At 35.6% G+C, this 19,737-nt stretch overlaps 1 protein-coding gene across 1 annotated transcript in view; it reads left to right on the top strand.

Annotated features, from left to right (window-relative positions):
• The window catches only part of CUL3 (cullin 3), a 90,235-nt gene that overhangs the window by 22,485 nt on the left and 48,013 nt on the right, over positions 1 to 19,737 (top strand). Inside the window, exon 3 of the mRNA XM_008059902.2 lies at positions 9,897 to 10,010. Coding sequence (XP_008058093.1) covers positions 9,897 to 10,010 — 114 coding nt within the window. The remainder of the gene's footprint in view (positions 1 to 9,896; positions 10,011 to 19,737) is intronic.

Here is a 19,737-nt window from a genome sequence, read left to right as displayed (position 1 = left end):
AAATATTTAAAGCAAGATATCTTTCTAAAAATGATACCACATTTCGATGTTAATTATGCTTTGATGTATAGCAAATTATCTATATGTGTTCAGTTATGAAAATGTGTTGTCCTAACAACTATTCTGTGTTCCTTCTCTGAACCTCCTGACTATCTCTTTCTCTTTATTGTATTCTACTTTGCGTAGATGTCACATGAATGCTAGTATTAGGTTACCCCTTCTCCCCTCTCCCTCATAGAGATCGTAAGGTGACTAAATGCATCTTGTGTACCCCAGTAGTGCCTAGCACTCTGCTTTGCTTATTAAAAACAAATGTAGATATTTGAATTGTCAGTTTGGGAAAAATATTTTTATATATTCTTTTGAATAGATGATTGATATCTGATATTAGGATCTCATTTCTTTTTTAAGAGCTTCAGTTTGGACCAAGCAAAGAATGAGAACAGGGAATATCGCCACTGAGAATGAATTTGATTTTGAAATTGAAAGTATCAAGGGTACTTGCATAATCAAAGTTTGTATACCTATCCCTGAATTGTACCTGACAACTTTATAATGAAAAAAAGAAAGTAATACGTTCTTTGTGAAATGTTTAAAGTTATATTACTAAATATATATATATATATTAGGAAAATTACTTATAGAAGAATTTTCTGATTGCAACTGAAAGAAAAGCTTTCCCTGCAGTAGCTATCTCACTGTTTTTTAAGGATACTGGTATGATTTCTCTGATCAAGAATGCCACCTTTGTTCTTAAAGTTAGTGAAAAAGAATGAGAAGAGTACTATGAATCTAAAAAAAAATCAAGAGGATGGTGAATTTTATATGCTTCTTGGAAAGTTTAAAATATCTACAAAACTTAAGTCTCCTAGACTTAGTAGAAGCTTGCTTTGAAATACAGAAATCTTAAGATTGTTGTTTGTATTATGAAGGATAGCAACATCTATTCACCAAATGTGTATTGAGCATACAAACAATTGGAGTTAAGAACTCCTGAAAGTATGAAGTAAAAGAGTTCCTTCCAGTCATGGAGAAATTTTGTTCTTTAGAGGAAAGGAAAGCAGACATCTGTATTCCTGTGCTTCCACTGTTTATGTGACTGTTCTGTGAAAATAGTGAGACATTACACGGTCTCTTATAACCTTTAAAGTCAAGAGTCTCAGGATGAAGGGAAGAAGTATGAAACTTTTTTCAATCAATTGTGTTATATTGGAGAGATGTCCTTGATACCAGGGATCCCCCAATCCCCGGGCCACGGACCTACACCAATCAGACCAATACCAGTCCATAGCCTATTAGGAACCGGATCATGCAGCAGGAGGTGAGTGGTGGGCAACTGAGCGAAACTTCATCTGTATTTGCAGCCACTCCCCATCTCTCACATTACCTCCTGAGTTCTGCCTCCTGTCAGATAAGCACTGACAGGCCTGCTTCCATTTCTAACATCCTTTCTTTGTGAAGCAGAATCTTCTGCAGTGACAGCAACCAAAATGAGATTACAGAGTAGACTGGACATAAACAACACACTTCAAGTGTTACTGTCTCCCATCACCCCCAGATGGGACCATCTAGTTGCAGGAAAACAAGCTCAGGGCTCCCACTGATTCTGCATTATGATGAGTTATATAATTATTTCATTATATATTGCAGTATAATAATAGAAATAAAGTACACAATAATTGCAATGTGCTTGAATCATCCTGAAACCATCCCCCCAGTCCATGGAAAAATTGTCTTCCATGAAATCAGTTCCTGGTAACAAAAAGGTTGGGTACCACTGCTCTGTACCCCATGGCTTGACTCCCATTGAGAGTCACTTTTATAGTAAGCCCCTTTTATTGATAGGTTTATCATGTCACTCTGGATGATAAAGTAAAAAATTTTTGTAGATCTTCAATACTTTTTAAATGGCATTCCTTGAAAAAATTCATCTAACAAGTAAAATTTTTAAAATGACAAACCCCCAGATCATGTGTTATTAATGCAAGATTCTGAAAAAATGTAAATGTTTGAAGTGAAACTATAAATGCTATTTTTATAAATTATAGTAAATATTACCATTTTATGTATTACGCTGGCTTATCAGCTAAAACAAGCAACATGTTTTAGAATTTAGAGCCAAAAGGGTACATAGCAGGCATCCATCAGCTGTCAGTTATTTTAAAAAGTCAAACAAACCCAATGTAAATAATATTTAATCAGGGAACATGGACCCTTTTCTGCATTGGTGCTAAGTAAGGCACCTTAGTGGAGCGTGATGCCAAAGCCACTGGTCTAATCAACCACAGTCACATTATAGGTAAGAGTAGCTATAAATCGAGTAGGGTTAAGTGGCATGATCAAAGTCCTACGTATTAACTTCCCTGGCAATTGTCTGCAAATACAGCTTGAGTATTTCCAGTTCCGAAATCTGATATGTTCCAAAATCTGAAACTTTTTGAGCGCTGATATAACGCTGAAAGGAAATGCTCTTTGGAGCATTTTAAATTTGGGATTATTGAATTAGGGGATGCTCAACTAGTAATTATTCCAAAATTTGAAACACTTCTGGCCCCAAACATTTCAGTTAAGAAATAGCCTATAACTGATTTTGTTTATTTTAGCTTCTGCGTGAATGCTAAAATGCTAAGAATTTCCAGAAGGACATACCTCTTACAGTTATAGTACCTTTTTGATGCTTTTTAGTGTCCTTTGTGTAATTAACATGTGTTCTATGTTATTCATGCCCCATCTCATGTTTTTAACAAATGATATGTATTTTTGATACAAAGTAATACCAAGTGTAAATTTGTGTACTTTAGAGATTTATCTATATTTGGACTAAATATTGTTTGGAATCTGGAGACTTTCTATAAAGGAAATCCTCAATTTTTAATATTCCATGTCATTATTGATTATATGGCTCTGTTCTAGTTTTTTTTGAATCAGTGTCTTACTGTATTGCTCAAGCTGGAGAGCAACGGCATGATCATGGCTCAGCACAGTTTCAACCTCCTGGGCTCAAGTGATCTTTCTGCCTCAGCCTCCCAAACAGCTGGGACTATAGGCGTGCACCACTGTGCCTGGCTAATTTTTTTATTTTTATTTTTGTCGAGACGAGGTCTTTCTGTGTTGTTCAGGTTGGTCTCAAACTCCTGGGCTCAAGTAGTCCTCTCTCCTTGGCCTCCCAAAGTGCTGGGGATTATAGGTGTGAGCCATCACACCCAGCCATTTTAGTAAATTTTAGATTTAAAGTCTTTAATTATTTTTCTTCAATTTACCTAGACATTTGGAATTTTGCCTAAGGAATTGAAATTTAGAGTGTGAAAAATTTTAATTAATGATTAAAAACAATTGTATGTGTTGGAGGGTGGAGGGTACTGTACAGATTATTATGTCCTTCAACTCTCCAACTAACCCAAGCTTCCTTGTTAATCCATGGAGATGTATGTGCAAATTCAAGGGCAAAGTCTAAGAACTTGTAGCTCCTGGTCGTGCTCATGCCTGCTGTCCCTTCCTGTCATCCTCCTTTCCAACTCCCTTTTACCTTCCTCTACCAGTAATTTGATTGGCTTGATGATATGCTTCATGCAGCTTGGACATTATTTTTTAACATTATTATTATTGAAAAATAAAAGTTTCCTTTTGATTTAGCAGTTCCACTTTAATCTTTGCTAAGGATGTAATTTTTAAAAATGCAATAAAAGCTTTCTTCACAGAAATAAAGAATGGCATGCAAATTTGAATTGTTGCAGAGTGGTTCATAAGGCTGATACTGTCGTATTGCTTAATTTTTTCATTGTTTGGCATTTAATTTATTCTCATGAATAAAACCTGTGGTATCATAGCTTATATTTATGGTATAATAGTAATAACAACAATACCCAATTTGAGACTACTTACTACAGGTTTTTAAAAATTACTATTTAATAAAATCGGCCTTTATTTTATATATAATTATGAATTTCAGCATATGTACAGATTCATGTAGTCACTGCCACACTCCATATAGAAGTTTCTTCACCCCAGAAAACTCCCTCTGTTATCCCTTTACAGTCCTCTTACCTCTAGTATCTGACACCACTGATCTGTTCTCTGCCATTATAGTTTTGTTTTTTTCAAGAATGTCATATAAGTGGTATCATAGTATGTGTCAATAGTTTGTTCCTTTTTATGGCTGAATGATATTCCTTTGTATGAATGTACCACAATTTGCTTATCTCTTTATCTATATACTTATTGAAAGACATTTTTGTGTATGGCTTTGTGTAGATCTGCTGTGAACATTAGTGTACAACTAACACTTGGTATTGTCAGCATATTTTATTTTAGGCATTCCAGTGGGTGTGTAGTGATGTCTTGGTTTTAATTTGCATTTCTCTAATGTCTAAAGTTGTTGAACATCTTTTCATGTGCAAAATTGCCTTCTGAATATCCTCTTTGGTGAAGTGTCTGTTCAAGTCTTTTGCCCATTTTAAAATTGTTTGCTTTCTTTGCTTAGTTTTAAGAGTTTTTAAAATATGTTCTTGATACAGGCCATTTGATTTTTCTTTTAATCTGTAGCTTGTCTTTTTATTCTTTTGGTAGTGTCTGCAGAACAAAAGTTTTCAATTTTGGTAGAGTCCAGTTTATCATTTTTTAAAAAATATATTTTTGGTGTCATTTGCTTAAAATTGTCTGACATTTTATTTTTTTGCATTTCATTGTAATGTTACCTTTTTCTTTGGATCACTCTGGGGCTTCGGGAATGATATGATAGAGCTAGATATTTTTCTCCTAAAGTAAAAGTTAGGTTGAATGTTAATCAGTGACTTTAATTCAAGACTCAGAATCGCGTAAGTATTATTATTATTATAGCAGTATAAAAACACATGTTGAAATTATGCAGAGAAGAAACAGAAAGGGCTAGTGTAGTTCTCTTAAGTCAGTGGTTTCCTAATCCTGGATGTTGTATAGGAATCACCTAGGCAGACATTTTAAAATCAGATTGTCTTTGGATCTTGGGTGACTCCAAAATCTTTTTTTTTTCCTTTAAATATAGATTTTGGTTCTTAGAGTAGTTTTAGATTTACAGCAAAATTGAATGGAAGATACAGAGATCTCCCATATACCACTGTGAGGTGTATGCACAGCCTCCCCCACTGTCAACAACCTGTACATTTGTTATAATTGATTAATCTGTGTTGACACATCGTTATCATCCAGAGTTCGTAGTTTATATTAGGGTTCACTTTTGGCATGGACCCACTAGTCTTTGAGTTTGGACAAATGTATAATGACATATATTCACCATTATAGTAACATACAGAACAGTTTTCCACTCCTAAAAATCCCCTATGTTCTATTTATCCCCCTACAGCTCCTGGCAGTCTAATCATTTTAGTATCTTCTTAGTTTTGCCTTTTCCAGAATGTCTTATAGATGGATAATATAGCATATAGCCTTTTCAGATTAGCTTCTTATACTTAGTAATATGCATTTAAGTTTCCTCTATGTCTTTCATGGTTTGATAGCTTATTTCTTTTAGTACTAAATAACATTTCATTATCTGGATATGGCACAGTTTATTAATTCATTCATTTACTGAAGAATATCTTGGTTCTTTCCAAGTTTGGGCAATTTGGAATAAAGTTGTTATAGACATCTGTATATGGGTTTTTATGGGGACATATATTTTCAGCTTATTTGGGTAAATACTAAGGAGTGTGATTGCCAGATCTTATGGTAAGAATGTGTCTGGTTTTCTCAGAAATGGCCCAATTATCTTTCAAAGTGGCTTACACGTTTTGCATTCCCATCAACAATGGATATGATTTCCTGTTACTTTACGTCCTTGCTAGCATTTGGTGTTGTCAGTGTTTTGACCATTCTAACAGGTGGTATCATAAGCATCTTAATTGGCAGTTCCCTAATGACATGTGATGTTATACATCTTTTCAAGTGCTTATTTGCCATTTGTATATCTTATCTGGCTAGGTGTCTCTTAAGGTCTTTTGTCCATATTTTAATTGAGTTATCTTCTTATTATGTTTTAAGAATTACTTGTATATTTTGGATAGTAGTCCTTTATGAGATGTCTTTTGCACATATATTCTCCCAGTCTCTGGCTTATCCGCACATTCTCTTGACTCAAATCTTGCTTGTTTTAGGGATGGAATCTTGTTATGTTAGCCCAGCTGATTTGAACTCCTGGGCTCAAGTGATCCTCCCCTATCAGCCTCCTGAGTAGCTGGGGCTACAGGTGCACTACCCATCCCACTTAAAATTTATTTTTATAGTCTCCTCAAGTGATTCTGTTTGTCTTCCGATTTGTTATGCTATGTTTTGAGCTGCTTTCTCTTTGTTCCATTGCAAGGCTAAGTGCCATGCACAGTTACCAGTTCTCCACTGCTCGTTTCATCTTTTTTTGTCACAGCAGGTCGTCTCCTACTCAGCTTCCCTGGTGTTGTTGAATTTTCTTTCTTCCTTGTCTCTCCTCATCTCTCCTCATCTCTCCCTTCAAATTCCAACTTTTCAGATGTGTAACCTTATTGTATGTTTTCTTTAATACGGTTGGGCTTGATTCTCTGTTTCTGGTGCCAGCTTTATAAAGGATTCCTTCCCATTTGCCTTGCTGGTGCAGAAAGTAGAGTGAGGTTAACAATGTTACACTTTCCCCCCTTGTCTCCCTTTCTTTTCTTTTTCAGTTCTTTGATATTATGTTAATAATTTGTAAAATAAAGATTCTTTTTTTTTTTCATTTAACGTGTGTTGGTTTATATACCAACTTAAACATCTTTTCAAAAGCCTGTTTTAATCTTCATAAAGATTGAATTTTAATCTAATTCCTACCATTTTATTGTGTATGCTTAAACAAATATCTGTTCACTTTTCATGTGTCAGACTGGAAAAATAATTTTCCAGGCAGTGTTAGAGGAGGAGCTTTTTGTTCATGGAGTAATCTGAATAAGTGGAGATTGAGCAAGTATATCTAAGGCATTCATTTTATTTCTTTCTTTTAGTCATAGGTTTGTATATGTGTACATAATTGAAAAGTCAATAAAATGGGCAGGTATAAGTATAAATTACAAATATTGTTGATTTGTTTTATTGTACTTGTTGATACGTTTTATTGTAAAATGTACACATCAGAGATTTTAGGGAAAATATTTTTTAACATTAACTTTCTATTTAATTGTTCAGTTTTTCATTCAGTGAATATGTAAGCACATTTGTGTATTCCAAATTGAAAATGATTTTTAATACAGTTAACATTTAACTTGATTTTATAATGAAGAGATATGTAGAAGTTTACTTAAGCAAACTTAAGTCCTTACTTAATTTATTGGCTAGATAGTATTCTGGTATTGGGAATACCGAATTTTATTTTTGTGTGTAGTATTATTTGCTCTAGTATTGTCATGATTTTAATTTAATTGCTACTCAAAATTTGGTGGTTCAGTGGAGGAATATGCAACTTGGTGCAAAATTTTGTAAATGAACACATTTTTTACTTTTTTTTTAATGTTAACAACCATGGAATTTACATCTGAGAAGTGCTATATTTAATGAGTTGAAACAAATGATATATTACTCATTTTGTATAGAAGTCTTTTGTTTAACACAGTATGTCAACTAACTGTATAGATGTTTTTCATACTATACATATAGTAGACTATATGTATTATGCCATCATTAAATCTAATCGTTTCCCCCACCAAATAAGAAAAAATAAGATACAGTTTTCTCAGTTTGAATTTATTCTCCTGTAGTATGTTGTGTATATTTTCTTTAAATCTTTGATACTTCCAGCCACTTGTTTGTTCTAGATCTAATACAGAATGGCATTTTATTTACCTTTTTAAAACATTTTATGACTTAGTTTTATAGATATTTATGTATTTCAGCATATATATTAAGTAGTTCATGTTTCTCAAAAAGCTCAGGACTTCAGATTCTGTCTAACCTGAAAAAGTTTAACCTCAAATGCAGATGAATGTTTGGAGATAGCCGGGTGTGGTGGCTCACGCCTATAATCTCAGCACTTTGGGAGAGCTAGGTGAGAAGATTGCGTGAGCCCATGGGCTCGAGACCACCCTGGGCAACTTGGTGGTAACCTCATCTCTACAATAAATCAAAAAATCAGCCAGGCATGGTGGCGCGTGCCTGTAGTTCCAGCTACTTGGAAGACTGAGGCAGAAGGATTGCCTGAGTCCAGCAGGTCGAGGCTGCCGTGGCCGTGAGCGTGCCACTGCTCTGCAGCCTGGGCAACAGAGTGAGACTCCAACTCAAAAAGAGAAAGAATGTTTGAAGATAATGTGTGTGTGGGCTGGAATTATTGAGAGTTGAAGTAGGTAGGCCATGGAAGGTTGGGTGGATTTGAATAACTGGAGAGGTTGACAGTATAGTACCAAAGTTTTCTAGAAATTTACAGACACACAGTAAATCTTCATGATATAGCTAGAACCACAGTCTGTATTTTGTTTCTTTATCAAATGATCTATCATCGGACTGATAGCTAGCAGGAAGTAGTGGTCAGTCACTTTTTTCTTTTTTTAAGATATGGAGTACAATTCAGTGTTAGGTATACAAATGGTCATTGTACAGGTAAAGATTGGGCCTCACTTTGGTTCCCACGTCACCTGGTTTGAGATCAGGTACTCTTATTGATGAAGTGTGTCCCCACCTCTCCCCCAACAGTTTCCCACTGCTGCCAATCTCTTTCTTGTAGTTTTATGGTAATTGTTCAGGGTCCACTTATGAATGAGAACATGTGGTGTTGTGCAGTTCTTTGTTTCTGTGATAGATCACTGAGTATTACAGAGTCAGTCACTTCTTGTTGGAGAAAGTAATGCTAAGCTCATAGATTATGCAAAGGAATTCTTGAAGTCTGAGTAATCATTTTCAGGAATGAAGTAGGAAGGCATTTCGGACTCAAGGGAACTTGATGTGCAAAGAAAGTGCTTATCATCTTGTGGGTAAATCATGGTATTAGAGGATGGGGCTAAAATAAATGATCTTCTGTATACCAGGGTTCTGGGCATGGGAAGTACATGGAAAAGACAGAAATTCTGCCATCATGGTGGTGTTTATATTTTAGTGGGAGAAACAATAAACAAATAAATAGGTAATATAGTAGGTAATGGTGGGTACCACGAAGAAAAATGAATTTTATGGTAAAGAAGCAGAGATGGGATTATTTGGAATAGATAGTGAGGAAACACCTCTGGAAATTTGAACAGAATAAAGTGAGAAGAGATCCCTTTGAATTGAGACAAAATAATTGGCAGAGCACCACTGCTGTATTTAGCAAGGAGGCTATTGTAGCTAAAGTGTCCTAAGTTAGTAGTTATATGTTTATTAAACGTTAACCAAGTTCTAGGCACTGTTCTAAGTGTGTTACTAGTAATTCCATCCTTGATAACAGAAGCTATCTTATGTATAAAGAAGCAGAGGAACAGAGATTAAATAATTTATCCCAGGCCACACAGCTTGTCAGGGAACTGGGATTGGAGCCCAGGTAATTTGACTCTGTAGTCAGTATTCTCAACCATTATTCAAAGGTGGGAGAGGGAAGGTGCAATAGCAAATTTAGTTGGAGCAGTAGTAGTCTGAGATCAGTTCTATAGGCCCTTGCTAGTTTATTAAAATAATATAGGATTTTATTCTGAATGTGATGTTAAGTCATTAGGGGCTTGAGAAGTACCTAGGAGGTTGCTTCATGATTCTGGAGGTCAAAAGAGGAGGCTGGACTATACGTACATGTTTGGTAGTCATCTGTGTTTGGTTATAGCTTAAAATATCTCTACTGGCTTATAACTTTTTTAATTTAAATTTAAGGATAACATTTAATTTTTTATTAAACAGATGCATGCCTATGTATATGAGTGTATGTATTGTGTGTGTACAAATAAACTAATGAACTCTTCTGTTACTAGGTGCGAGAAGATGTACTAAATTCATTGAATAACAACTTTCTTCAAACGCTAAATCAAGCTTGGAATGATCATCAAACAGCTATGGTGATGATTAGAGACATACTAATGTATATGGTAAGTAGAGCTTGTTTTTTTCCTTTAGGAAGTTAAGCATTTCAAAACAACCACTTTCTGTCAAATGTACAGATGTTGGATGGTACATCTCAGTGTAGAAGGTGGTCTTTGTTTTTTGAGTCAAGGTCTCACTCTGTCAACTAGGCTGGAGTGCAGTGGCACAATCATTGCTTACTGTAGCCTCGATCTCCTGGATTCAGGTGATCCTTCTGCCTTAGCCTCCTGAGTAGCTGCCGCCACACCTGACTGATTTTTCTGATTTTTTTTTTTTTTTTTATAGAGGTGAGGTCTTGCTATGTTGCCGAGGCTGGTCTGGAACTCCAAGCAATCCACCCACCTCAGCCTCTCAAAGTGCTGGGATTATAGGCGTGAGCCACTGCATTTGGCCGTTTTTTGTTTTTTAAATAAAACAATATTTCCTTTGTAAGGGCCAACCTAAACCTGTGTGAATAATATTTCAACTGTTCACATAGTTACTGAATGATTAGAATGGAAGACTGAAAGGGAATGGTTAATTTTTGTTCTTAATATTTAACATTTGTGCTTTAAAATGGGAAAAACTGGAAGGCCATATCAACATCGTGTTTAAAGTAAGGGTTGTTAAATTATGAGAGATGAAAGCTGAATATTCTTTTATGGGTTTTTAAAGCCTGAATTCTTATATCTTCAGTGACAGGATATATTAATACAAGTGTTTTTCTAATAATTATACTCTTAATAATAGCAGCTGTCTTCCCTAGTAATAAATCCTTACAGTGCACAATTTTAGTCAGTCTTGTTTAAGGATACAGCTTCATCTGTATATCCTGTTTTTCACCTGTTATTACTTTTTTTGTTTGTTTTTATCTGTCAAGAAAAAAATTCTGTTCGGCAAGACAGTTTGGAAAACATTGACTTTGACTAAGCTGTTTAATAAATTTTAAAAAAGCTTTAGTATGATTATAGGATGAAGCTAGAGTCATTAAGCTTAATTATTGTGTCACTGTAAAATTAACATGTCTAATGACTTGTCTTGTTATCTCAGTGGTTATATTTGGGAGTTGGATATAATGATTTTTTCCCCCAAGGTTTTACCTTTTTTCAAATTTTTATTTCCATTTTCTTTAGTTTTGATTTTTAGTTGCAGTGTAATGATGAGAGCTTGTCCTAGTTTCTTTTACTTGACAGAATAAAGCAATGTTTGGAAAGAATCTCCAATGAGAACAAACTGCTGTAAAATTTTTTGTTCTACTCTGTGAATTCAGTCAGGCCTATTGTCCCTAGTCTTGTATGGACTTGTGGCAAAGGCATCAGGGAGCAGCCAGTTCATTTTTAGGGATTTGATAAAAGGTATAATACATTATTTAACTGTTCTGAGCATTATTTTTCTCATCAGATTGTAGATTGACCTTGTGTTATTTTTAAGGGTAAATGAGATATCATTGTGGAAACATACCATAGTGTGAGGCATGTAAATATGAAATAAATTAGCTTGCTGATTTAAGTTTTGGATTTGGTGAGTCTTTAAATTTCCTACTGGCCATCTAACACTAAGGTAGAAAACCACTTGGACTTTTATGGTTATTGCTCTATTGACAAAAGAATTATTTTAAAATTTTGTGCACACACATCGACTGTCTCATGTTGTTTTTTTAAGTTGCTGTTTTGTTTCCTTTAATTCTGGCTTTACCTCTTAGTGACCATGGTCAAGAAACTAATTAGTTCTTGCTTCAGGTTCCTCATTTATAAAAAAAATAATTTTGCATCAATTGAGTAGGGTAGCCCTGAGGCTTAAATCATCAATTCATGTGAAGCCCTTGTAGGATTTGGCCCATAGTAATGTGCTCAGGAAACATTAAAAAGTATTACTTTTTGTCCCGTCATCTTTTCCTCAAACTTGTGTGGTAGTATCAAAATGCTGAATAAACTGAAACCTCACACAGGGTATATTGGTGTCACTGTTCGTCCTTGTCACAGACCTCTGATGAGCCCTTCACACTACCCAGCAGTTTCACCATTGTCTTTATTCAACTCGCTCTAGCAGTTACTTCTCTTCAAACCTCCAGCTCTCCCTCTGGCTTCTTCACTCTTAGTAAATGATCTTGCTTTCTACCTGTCAGAGAAAATAGAAGGCATCAGGTAGGAACTGTGTTTATTTCTTGTCACTAAATCTAGCAGCTTACCCATGTTTTTCCCCCTTTTGTGTTTTTCTCTCCTGTTTTAGTGGAGAGTGGTGTCTCCTCCCCTGTCAAAGGCCAGTTCTCAGCTGTGCTGTGGTTCACATTCCTTTCTACCTCATCAGGAACCTTAACTATTTAGGGGTTATGCCTTTTTTTACTGTATCTTACTAACCAGCATTAGATTACTCTCACAACCTCAGAGTAAAATTCTATTAAATTTTCTGATGCACCCCTGCACTGCCTCCCACGGTCTCTTACCTGTCATTCACAGTTAAGTGTCTTACAAGAAATGTTAACTCTTGCTGTCTCCCATTTCTCATCATTCATTCACTTTGAGTATGTGCCAGTTAAGCTTCTACCTCAGTTATTCTGTTTAGTTTTTCTCTTATTAAGTACACAAAGGTATCTGTGCATCTCTGAATGCAAAGATCACTGCTAATCTTCATTCTTCTTGGTTTTTCAGCAGCATTTGGCACAGCTGGCCATTCTTCTCTTCTTCTGACATATGTCCTTGGCTTCTGTGACAAAGAACTCTCTTTGTATGCCTCCTACCTTCTGACTATTCCTTCTCAGCTGCTGTTGCAGTTCTTCCTCCTCCTCTTCCCCCTTCCACTTCCTCTTCCTCCTCCCTCTCCTCCTCCTCTATCACCACCATCACCAGCCCATCACCATTACCATTACCACCACTTCCACCATCCCAGCCTTCAGTAGAGGCATTCTTGGAACTTAGTCTTAGACTTTCTTCTCATGGTACACTCTCTTTACCTCATTTAGCTTCGTGTGCCTCTCTGCAGATGATTCCCAAATTATGTCTCTAGCTCGTTTCTCGGAGAGTCAGATTCATACATTCATTTGCTGGTGACTCCCTTCATTGTCTAAGAGGCACTTTAAACTTGACATGTCCAAATGAGCTCATAATCACTATCATTTCACTTGTTCATACCAGAAATCTGGAAATTATTATCAGTTCTTTATTTTTGCCTGCATCATCTGTTGCTAGAATCTGCAGTTTTTCTGTGCTTTCGTGTCTGTTACCCAACACCAAACCATTCTCTCATGGAATATTTAGTATAACTAGCATTATAGCATTCATTGTGTTCTTCTCTATTCCGTTTTCAATATTGCGCCCAGATTTATTTATTTATTTATTTATTTAAAGTATAGATCTGGTTGTTCTGCCCTGCCAAAACCCTAATTCTTATCCATGTCTTCTGCCTGGAAATTTTTCCTTTCTTCATGTCAGCTGCTTCTACTCATCCTTTAAGTCTTAGCTTATATTTTTTAAAAACTTTCTCTGACCCATGTACTCCCCACTGGCTGCAGTTGGTCTCATTGTACCCAGTGCTAGACATTTGTGGCATTTATTACAATCATTGACAACCATTCAGTGTGGTTTCTCGACTAGACTGAACTTTATGAGGATGGGGACAGTATTTGCCACCATTATGTCTTTAACACCTAGAATAGCTCCTCTCACAAACTAGGTACTCACATATATTGTGACTGAATCAATATAGACAATATATATTATTTTGATAGACTGTGCTCTAAAAAATGCTTATTAAAATATGCTGTTTTGGATTCAGAAAGTATTGATATCCTTATGTTCCACAGCATTTTATTGTCATGTCCTTCATTCTCTTATTTTGTATTTTTGTGAGTAGTGTTCTAGGCCTAATTAAAATGTACTTAACATACATTTTAAAAGTAAGGTAAAATTTGTTTATACTAAAATGAGCTAAAGTGTACAAAGTAATTTTTGGCAAATGTATGCATCTCTGTAACCAATAAGTACCTTTAATTTTCTGAAAACCAAAAAAGTTTTTTTCTGTTGACATCTACACTGGTTTTTGTTTGTTTGCTTTTTTTTTTCCTTCAAGCTAGGGATCTCATGCTATCATCCAAGCTAGAGTGCAGTGGAATGATCACGACTCACCATAGGCTCGAACTCCTGGGCTCAGACAGTTTTTCCACTTCAGCTCCCAAGTACTGGGACTACAGGCACTCCCTACCACACCTGACTTATTTTTGTGTGGAGACAAGGTCTGGCTATGTTGCCCAGGATAGGCTGGAGCTCCTGGGCTCAAGCAGTTTTCTGACTTCAGCTTCCCAAAGTACTAGGATTATAGGTGTGAATCATGGCACCCAGCCAGTTTTTGTTTTGGAAGATTTTTACTCTCAACCTAAACATCTCAGTTCATATTACCTAGATAGGGCATGTACCCGAGGTGTACTGGTTATATGTTCTTGGAACCTCTGTAGGTTTCTTCTTGTGATTGCTGACTCTAGCTGTTGAATTTTTAGATCTCAGGCTCAAAGACAGAGGAGAGAAGAAACTTCACTCTCTGCCCACCCACCTACCCACCTACTCTCAACTAGCTGACTTTTACTTTTAACAAAGAGGTGTCTGTGTCTTAAATGTCATGCATGTCACTATAGGACACACTGTCTGTTGAGAATGAAATCACAGGTTATATGGAGGCAACTACTGATCAAAATGTGTCCCACATAACTTCGTTGTTTGGCAGGTTCAGTTGTTCAAAAAGAAAGGTGTTCATGTCTCTAGATGAAACATGTGGCCTCCAGTTTCTGCCACTCCACTTCTTCCTAATGTTTGAGATTTGCTTTACCTGTTTGGCCCCTGAAAGTATTATTAGCATTTGCATTCCCTGCTTTACTTAAATTTGTTATTTTAAATTCGTTATTTTCTTAGAAGTGACTCCGTGTTCAGCTTTTAAGATAGTTTCAGATAGGGTAGTATAAGTTTCATTTTTAGTTTTAATTATCCAAAAGATTAATAATTGGGAAAAGATTTGAGTATTTTATAGAGAAAGTTTGTTATAATATAGGTTATATAATAGCTTTAGTTATTAATATGATCCATAAGTATTAATATATGGTTCATTTTTTTCTTTTAAACTGAAAATGCGTACAATAACAAGGGGAAATTTAATTAAAAAATTAAATTAAATTTTTTTTTTTTTTTGAGTTGGAATCTCACTCTGTCGCCCAGACTGGAGTGCAGTGGCCGCTCCTGGCCACCGCAGCCTCAACCTGCTGGGCTCCAGCGATCTTTCCACCTCAGCTTTCCAAGTAGTTGGAATTACAGGTATGCGCTACCATGCCTGGCTGATTTTTTGATTTATTGTAAAGATGAGGTCTCGCTGCCCAGGCAGGTCTCGAACCCATGGGCTCAGGCAATCCACTCACCTCAGCCTCCCAAAGGTGCAGGATTACAGGCTGAGCCACCGAATGTCAACGAAAATTATTTTCTATCTTCATATATACAGTTAATAGAAGATTAATAGAGGAATTTTCTGCATAAAACTTTTGATGATTTTCAAAGGTGTTTTTATGTTTTAATTTGTCTATTTCTAGTCATTTTCACAAACATAGAAGGTAGAACAGTCATACAGGTTTTTCTTAAAGAAGATTAGAGAGAATAAATTCAAAGGCACAGGTAGAGACTAACCCAAGACTGCTTCTTGGACCTATTTGGAAAGTCATCAGAGATGAATAAAGAGATGATATGGTGTGTAACAACGTTCTGAAAAGGAGAGAAGCTGCAAACTCTCCTTTGATTCCTAGTTTTCTTACAAAAGTAGAAGTTGAGAACTTCAGTTTAGGGTGATAGAAGCACGTGAGTTATTGAGAGCTTGAGGATTATGGTAGGCTGAAGAATCGCGCCATCTCAAAATATGTCCATTACTAATGCATGGAACCTGGATGTGGCAAAAGGAATCTTGCGGATAAGATTAAGTTAATTTTAGATGAGATTGTCCTCAGCTATTCCTTTGGGCCTTGTGTAATCATAGTGGTCCTTATGAGAGGGATGAACGAATCAGTCAGAGGAATTCGGTCATGTGTGATGAAATCAGAGACTGGAGTGATGCACTTTGAAAATGGAAGAGGAGCCATTAATCAAGGAATACAGATGGACACTGAAAGCTGAAAGAGGCAAGGAGGTGGAGTCCCCCTTAGAGCTGCTAGAAAGAACCAGTCCTTCCACCATCTTCACTTTAGCCTACTAGAACTGATTTTAGTCTTCTGAACTCTAGAACTATAAGAATAAATAAGCCACAAATTTGCAGTAATCTGTTACAACAGCAACAGGAAACTAATACAAGGGAAAAATTTGGAATACCTGCTGCACTTGGGTTAAATAGGTGTAAATAGATAAATGAATAAATTGTAGTTTTGAGAGGATAATTTATGTGAATTGGCACAAATTTTATATAGTAGAGCCAGTCAGCAGTTTGTACTTTTTCCAAAGGTACTTAGCAGCTTCAGAGAAAAATGTTCAAAATAAGGGACAATTGCTAATAGATATTTCCCTGTTTCCCTGTTGGATATGGGGGAGAATTCTAAGATAATAGCATTGTTGAAATGATTGCTCATTGGTCTGTTCTGTTTAAGGAAGTAAGTAAATCATAAGGTCCTAGGAAATAGAATTATTAAGTATTAGTGACCTGGAGATCTAGTAAGAGTGGGTTTGTTTCAGTATAACAAAGTAGGAGAGGTGGAAACAAAAAGATGATCTTCAGTGCCAGAGTTATTTGATGTCTGCTAATGATGAGGCTCACAGTTTGCTCATACCAGTATGTGGCTGAAGGAAATCTTGACAAAATGGAAAATGAAAATGTAAGCATCTGTAAGGAGTATATCATATCGCTCATTAGTATGAATGTTGTAGTTACCAAAGGTAATAGGTAGCAAGGACCAGAGTTGAGAGAAATACTGAAACCTATTTGCTGAAGCTCTCAAGGAGGATTTGTGTGCCTCTAGGTCAGAAAATAGGATAAGAACATAGAGATGATGAAATTTGTGGATCTGTATTTTCTCCTTAGATTTTCATGCTTTTGGCAATAACATTTCTTTTTCTTCACAGTATTCTAGATTGAACATTTAGAAAAGTTTGGGAAAAAAAGCATAGATTGATTAAGAGTTTTCCTGGCAACTTCTCTGCTTTTCAGAATAACATCCTAGAAGAAAATTGGAAACTTTTGGGCTATTAAGCTTTAAAAACTGTTCAACATTTTTACTGTGACTCAACTTTTGGAAGAAAGGTCTGTTTAAGGCAGATTTTCCGCATATGTTCTCTAATTTTTGTAACTATGATGGGCAATATCCAGTATCCTGACATCTTTTTATAGTTAGGTCCAAAGCCAAGTACTAGGTCTTTATATGAAATAACACTAGGGCATCATTGTAAATACTGTAAAGGTTATGAATGTACTTGATAATTAGGTTTTTTCTTTGCCTTCTACCTTAGCGTCTTCTTTTTTATCCTATTTGTTTTTATTATGCATAATTATTTTATTATTACTATTTTAAATTGTTTTTCAGCTTCTGTCTGAAACAAAATTACTATAACCATGAACACCTGGATCCTGGGAACTGCTTTTTTGTGTGTGTGTGATGATGATTTAACCATCCATGACATTATATTTAGGGAGGCAGATATTCAGTGTTTATGCTACTTAGTGTGAAGTAGACCCTATGGTGTAGTCAGAAATAGAGTACATATTTCTTGATGGAGTAAAGAGAAGTACATAAAGTAAACTGCTGCCAATATACCAGAGGTACCAAAAAATGTATATACATTTAAAGAGATGTTATCTATGTATTACTTTTTGAAGTTGAATTCCATTATAGTAGCAATGTGTAGTATGATGTTCACTCAAAGGATGGCATTAATCAAATGAATGCTAGCGTATCCATGAGACAGACAAGAGACAGTCAAAGAAAATGATGGAAGTGTGGTTGTTTTTAGAGAGAGCAACACCATTTTAAAGTGGTATTTGAAATTCAGAACGTGGAAGTACAACTACAATGGAGGTATGAGTTTGTACAGAACCTCTTACTCGCCTAACAGTTGCATGCATTTGTGATAGGTTTGACACATGAGACTGTGTGTGGCATGCTCGAGGGAAGATCCAGGAGACAATTCCTGGAGTAGTTCGCCATAATCAAAAGTGTCTGGATGCTGATGGTAATCACTTTGAGCACCACTTGTAATTGCAGGAGTCAAACGTGATTTATATTCATCTTTTGTTATCAGTATATATTGAGTATGACAGTTTTAATACAGTTTAAATTGTGTGTACATTTTTTGGCATCCTCTGTATATAGGAAATTTGAAGTAGTGAGAAAAATGTATGGTGATGAAGTTCTTGCTTTGTCATTGATTTGCTTAAGTCATTTAACTTCTGGGGTCAGATACTTGTTTTTCTTACATGTAAAATACGTTTATTGGACAAGAGCTCTGTTTCTTATCCTTTTGGAAATCATAGATCCTTTGGAGAATGGTCATAATCCATGAACCCTCTCCTGGAAGTAGTCATATGTGCATCCACACACCACATATTTTTTCATGCTGTTTCAAGGGGTTCCTGAAACTTATCTGTGGAATCTGGCTAAGAATATGTTGGTTAAATCATTTTGGAGGTTAGAGAACTTTCAGCTCTAAAGTTTTATACCATTTAAAAACTGAAAGTGAACAGCTAGCTGTGGTGTCTGAAGAATTACAATCATGAAGGAAGAAAACAGATGTGGATAAATTAGTATTACACTGATCACAGTTCTTAAAGAACTCTCAAAGTGGGTTGGTACAGCCTTGCTTGGCTATGAATCTACCCAATGATACTCCTTATGGTAGCAGATAACACTTTTCATGGCCCTTAATGTGCACCAGGCACTGTTTAAGTACTTAACTATTTTAAGTTATTTAATCCTCACACTGTTCTTTTTTGTTGTTATTTTTAAGCAGTAGTTTGGGAAAGCAATAAAATTAAAATTTTTATTGGATTTCTTTGAAAAAGTAAAGATGCTTTTCTGAATACATAACAATAAATATCATTTGTTTTGTACCTAGATGACTGTGTTAAATGTTTTAAATACCTAACTGACGTTCAAGTTGAAGGCTGTCTCCATTTTGTGAGTGAGAAACTGAAGTTAGAGATTAAGTACTGACTTTAGAAAGATTAACCTGCCAAAAATCATGTAGTTACTAAATAATTAGAGTACAGAATTGAAATCTTTAAATTTGGAATTTGATTCCAAAGCCCATAGTCTTCACCACTTTGCAGTACCACCTCAGTGCAAATGAATTATATTAATTGGCTCTCTGTTTAATAGAATTTATGATAAACCCAGTTTTAAGCTGTGTCATTTGCTCCATATATTGAAGCACTTAGTTTATTTACATTTAATGTAATTATTGACACATATGGGTTTACATTTACCATCCTGTTTTTTCCTTTGTCTCATCTGTTCTTTATTACTTTTCCCTGCTTTTCTTGACCTTTTAGGTTAATAAGGATGTTTTATTATTCCCACCTCTCCTCATAAGCTTATTTATTTATTCTTTAATTTTTATTACAGTGTATATCACTGTGCATTTTATTAGGTTTTTCTCTTTTTTTTTAAATCCGCTTTCAGTCAGGGTAGTGTAAGAAGAATTTTAGAACTCTGACTTACTGGGTTTTTCTCCCTTGATTTTCAGACATTTGATCCTGTGGGTTTTTTTGTTTTGTTTTGTGGAGAAGAGGGAAAGCCTGGTATTTTTT

Source organism: Carlito syrichta, unplaced genomic scaffold (genome assembly GCF_000164805.1).
Source record: "Carlito syrichta isolate Samal-C Ts95f unplaced genomic scaffold, Tarsius_syrichta-2.0.1 Scaffold92196, whole genome shotgun sequence".
In the NCBI taxonomy this organism is placed as follows: Eukaryota; Metazoa; Chordata; class Mammalia; order Primates; family Tarsiidae; genus Carlito; species Carlito syrichta.
Note: the sequence above shows the minus strand (reverse complement) of the source record. Positions and strands in the feature narration are given on the sequence as shown.